Here is a 4,561-nt window from a genome sequence, read left to right as displayed (position 1 = left end):
CTTAAAAGTTTCATGGCTCCCGGCGGGGCTAAATCACAACCTCCACCAATCTTCAAGTTGAAATCTTCTCACCCTCCATAACCTTTCTCAGTTTTGTTGCAGGTAAGGAGCCCGAGACATTGTCCTCCATTCTACTGCCCTTCCTCTTCATAGAAGTTTTAACTAGCTGATTATGTGCACCTTTCTCAGTCATTCTTCTTTGCCTTTGCCACTTTCCCCCAGCTACCTTTGCCGTAGTAACGTCATCCTTAGCTAAAAATTCATTTTCATAAGCTAAGCCTTTCCCTTTCTGTTGGGCTTCAGCATCCATCTTTAAATTTATTGTACCCTCTCTTAAAGGCTTGACTATGTTAGCCCCATCCTCACTAGAAAGAGCCCATTGAGGGATCTCCATTCCTCTGGATGGAAGTTCAGCTTGTTTGTCTCTAATCCTACAAGGCGCCATTACTTCAGCATTTACCTCCTTTTCAGTTACCTTATTTGGTTCCTTCACTAGAAATTCCCCTCCTCAATTTAAGCCCTCACCATTACTGCATGTAACAGTCGGTTCTGAAACTGCTCCATCAGCTTCCTGATTTAATGCTAACTCCTTTGGTTGCAGCCCTGGAACCGTTACAACAAGACTTCTGCCCTGCACAGGCTACTGCTCATGGTGGTTGTAGGCATTTCTAGAGAAAGCAGACACTCACAACAATGGACCAAAAGGAAGGTTGTCTTCCTTGCATGCTCCTTGATCATTCTTCCAGATGCTGCAGTCCTTATGACTGTGACCCAAGCGACCACAACCATAACAAAATGTAGGCAATCTCTCATATGTAAAACGAACCCAGCAGCTACCATGATTGCCCAAGTTTATACATTTTCCTCGCAACAACGGTTTTGTAACATCCAAGAGTATTCTGATTTTGATAAACTCACCCCATGCAACTTCATCCTTTTCAACGTCAATCTCCTCCACTACACCAATGCTATTACCAATCTTACTCACCACCTTTTCATTCATAGCACCCAAAAGAAGATCATATAATCTAATCCAAAAAGTAGCTGTTGATATCTGAACTCTTATTGCTTGTACTTCTCCTGTATAGTTCTGCATCAAAATTAGATTTCTATCAAAGGACCAAGGACCCTCACATTGCACCCTAGCCTTTTCCTGATGATCTTCAAACTCCACCAAAAGAATTTTAGACCCCAAATCCTTCACCCATATCTTTTTTACAGGACGCCAAATCTTCTTCAAAGTTTGCTTGAATGCCTCACGGTTGTAAGGTTTTTCTGTTATTAAAGAGACTAATAAACAATGTTCACCCCTTTGCTTAGATTCTTTGAGCACCTAGTATAATCTCCTCTTTTTCTTGCTCCGACAAGGACAACCTCTGACATAATTATTCTAAAGTTTCCCCCATGATGTAAACTTGATAGAGACAGCCTCGTACTAACCTGTACTAAGACAGGGAAAAAGACCTCCACGGTTGCAGGAACATCCGAGAGGAATAAAGAGACTTCTACCCATGCAGATATAGTATCTGTATATGTATGTATACACTGAAGGAAACGTTGACTTGTGAGGGTGGACTAGACTAGTGATCATCATGGGCATTGTGCCTGCTGCCGCAGCTGTGAGTCAAATACCCCAGCTACTTATCTGGGATGATTGCCGCAGATTTGATCTCTGAAATTTTCTCATATCGCTACCATTTCTATATATCAGTATATTTGTGATTTGTGAATGTATTGCAAAAGAAATATCTGAAACGGGCGGCTCGGTATAAAATAATGCTAATTAGCTTCTTTAATTTTATCATTCAAGTTTTAATGATTTTTATGCTGCTTTTTGCAGTGCTTCTAATTAAGTTTATTTTCTATACTTCCTTTATATCTAGATCTATCTTAATTACGTAGAGTAATAAATTTCTTTTTTACTTATATTACTGATCAACTATTTTAATTTTTTTTATTTTACTTAGCCCCATTTTATCTTTAATATAATAATAAAATTTAAGTATTTTTATTAAATATGTAAATATTGAATAAAAATACTTTTTTAATATTTTTTTTTTAAATTTGAAAAAATTGAATTTTTTTTTTCAAGTTTGGAAAAATTTTAATGATTAGATTAAAAAGTTAAAAATTTAAAATTAAGAATTTCTAGTATTTTTAGTGTTTAAATATTAAAAAGAGAAAAAATAAGAGAAAAGGAAAATGCTAGAGTAACTATCAAATGTGCACACTACTACAAATGAGTTTTTTTTTTTATAATTGTTTTAATCATTTTTTAAACATCCTCGATCATTAAAAAAATTAAAAAATATATAAATTTATTAATAGTAACTAATTCCTTAACCATAGGAAAAAAATAGAAAAATAAAAAAATAAAAATATATGAATAGACATATTTAATAAGTATATTTAAAAATCATACTACCAATATTTTCCTTTTAAGTAATGTGAGGAAGACAATTGACAGTATGCTTTAACATTTTCTTTCAAACTTTATAGACATTTTTTTTTTCAAAAACTAAAAGGATAAAAAAAAAAAAATCTTAGCATCTGTCCTGCCAACTAGCTAGCTAGCTATAACCTTCATCATGATTAGCTCATCCAATGACGACTTGTCCTATTCTTATCATCTCATGTAGACATATATTATCATGTAGATAACACGTAGTAATCTAAATTAATGTTTGGATTGTAACTAGTTGAATATAAATGTTCATAGAACAGCAGGACTTGCATGCGTATATCATTTACAATATTATGGAAAGGCTTCTCTCTATCGTCTGAGGGAAAGTGATCTTGGAGAAGTTAGTTAGTCTACTCTATTTCCGAGGGAATAGGAGGAAGGAGAGGCAGTTGGAGACGGAGGAGAAAACTGATGGATGAATTGGAAGAGATCTGTGATCGATTGAATGAAGAAGAGTCTACTCCAATAACAGTGGACATTGGAGATTTGGAGGAGTTGAAGAAAAAAGGTGACAGAAGCGTGGTGGCAAAATTGTGTTCGGAGAGAGTTGTAGGAAAGGAAGTGGTGAAATCGATGATGGAGAAATTATGGAAAGTAAATAAGCTGATGAAATTCTATGAGATCGGGGCAAATTTTTTTGTTATTTCTTTTGCTACGAAGGCAGATAGGAATAAGGTGCTTGAAGGCTGCCCTTGGCTCTTTGATAGCCATCTGTTGGCACTCAAAGTGTTTGATGGAAGTACTCAACCGAACCTAATTGATTTCTCCAAGGAAGAATTCTGGATCCAGCTGTTTAACTTGCCACTAGGAGGAATGAATCGTAGATTGGGGGAATCTATTGGCAGTTCAATAGGAAGAGTGATAGAAGTGGATACTCAGGAAGGAAGCTTGGCATGGGGGCGTTGCCTAAGAGTGAGAGTGGAATGTGTATTATCAAAGGCTCTGGCTAGAGGCAGAACCATTATGTTTGAAGGTAAGCAAATGTGGATTCCTTTTAAATACGAAAAATTACCTAAGATCTGTTTTAGATGTGGTTGTATTTGTCATAATAAAGATGGCTGTAGAGGTGGAGAAAAAGTGGAAGGAAAGAACCTGTTTGGTTCCTGGCTGAGGGCCGCTGCAATAAATAGAAAAAGAATAGAGAGAAGGGGGGAAGAAAATTCTCAGAGTATTGAATCTAGTGGTAAAGATGTGGATAGTGAGGAGGAAGTGGAAAAATTAAAAAAAGTAGAGAAGAAGGAAAAAGTAGAAGAAAAGGGAAAGGTTGTGGTAGAAGATAAAGAGAATGAGGTGGAAAAAAACAAGGGAGGGGAAAAGAATATGGAGGGCTCGACCTTGGTAGGGGAAGGATGGGAGGATAGAGTGAATGAAAAACAAGTGTTTATAAGGGATGAGGGAAGGGAATTAGAAGGGGTAGAAGGTGTGCTGAAGGGCAGTACTGAAAATAATCTTGAGCTAAAAGTGATGGTAGCAAAGGGAAGCATTAAAAAAGAAACAAAACAACATGGGAGTGGATGGAAGAGAAGGGCAAGGGGTAGAGGAGTAGGAGGGGATCCAATAAACTTAAATGTTTCTTTGAAAAGAGATGCAGAAAGTTGTGGTTTGGAGGAAAGAGAGGATGGTGGAAGAGAAAAAAAGAAAAGAATAGAAAATGAAGAGGTGGGAATGATGCTTGTTGATGAATTGGCGGAGGCTGTGAAGCAGCCCTGCCAACAGCAATGAATCTTTTATGTTGGAACTGCCGAGGGCTTGGGAACCCTCGGACAGTTCAGGACCTTAGCAATATTGTTAAGGATAAGTGTCCCAAAATTGTTTTTCTTATTGAGACAAAAGTGAAGGGAAGTAGATTGGAGAGGTTGAAACACAGATTGAAGATGGATGGATGTCTGGCTGTAGATCCAGTGGGTAGGAAAGGGGGGTTGGGGCTTTTCTGGAGAGAGAAAAAAATAGTAGAGTTGATGAGTTATTCTCAATGGCATGTAAGTGTTAAAATTCATGAGGATGATGGGAAAGTGTGGGTTTTTAGTGGCTTTTATGGCCATCCAGATTCTGCAAAAAGGAAGTATTCTTGGGACTTATTATCAAGAATTCGACCTG

At 37.1% G+C, this 4,561-nt stretch overlaps 1 protein-coding gene across 1 annotated transcript; it reads right to left on the bottom strand.

Moving 5' to 3' along the window:
- Positions 1-685: 685 nt before the first annotated feature.
- Positions 686-1,513, bottom strand: LOC122293643. Its single transcript, XM_043102181.1, has 2 exons — positions 1,441-1,513; positions 686-1,275 (listed from the first exon to the last, which is right to left on the bottom strand). The coding sequence occupies exons 1-2, from the start codon at positions 1,511-1,513 to the stop codon at positions 686-688; spliced, it is 663 nt and encodes a 220-aa protein (XP_042958115.1).
- Between the last annotated feature and the right edge of the window lie 3,048 nt (positions 1,514-4,561).

Source organism: Carya illinoinensis, chromosome 1, assembly GCF_018687715.1.
Source record: "Carya illinoinensis cultivar Pawnee chromosome 1, C.illinoinensisPawnee_v1, whole genome shotgun sequence".
In the NCBI taxonomy this organism is placed as follows: domain Eukaryota; kingdom Viridiplantae; phylum Streptophyta; class Magnoliopsida; order Fagales; family Juglandaceae; genus Carya; species Carya illinoinensis.
The sequence above is the reverse complement of the archived record's forward strand: the minus strand, read 5'-3'. Positions and strand labels throughout refer to the sequence as shown.

Coding starts and splice junctions, on each gene's coding strand:
- LOC122293643 (XM_043102181.1), bottom strand. CDS start 1,513: ATGGGTAGAAGTCTCTTTATTCCTCTCGGATGTTCCTGCAACCGTGGA. Junction 1,276..1,440: donor TTTTCCCTGTCTTAGTACAG/GTTAGTACGAGG, acceptor CTTTAATAACAG/AAAAACCTTACAACCGTGAG.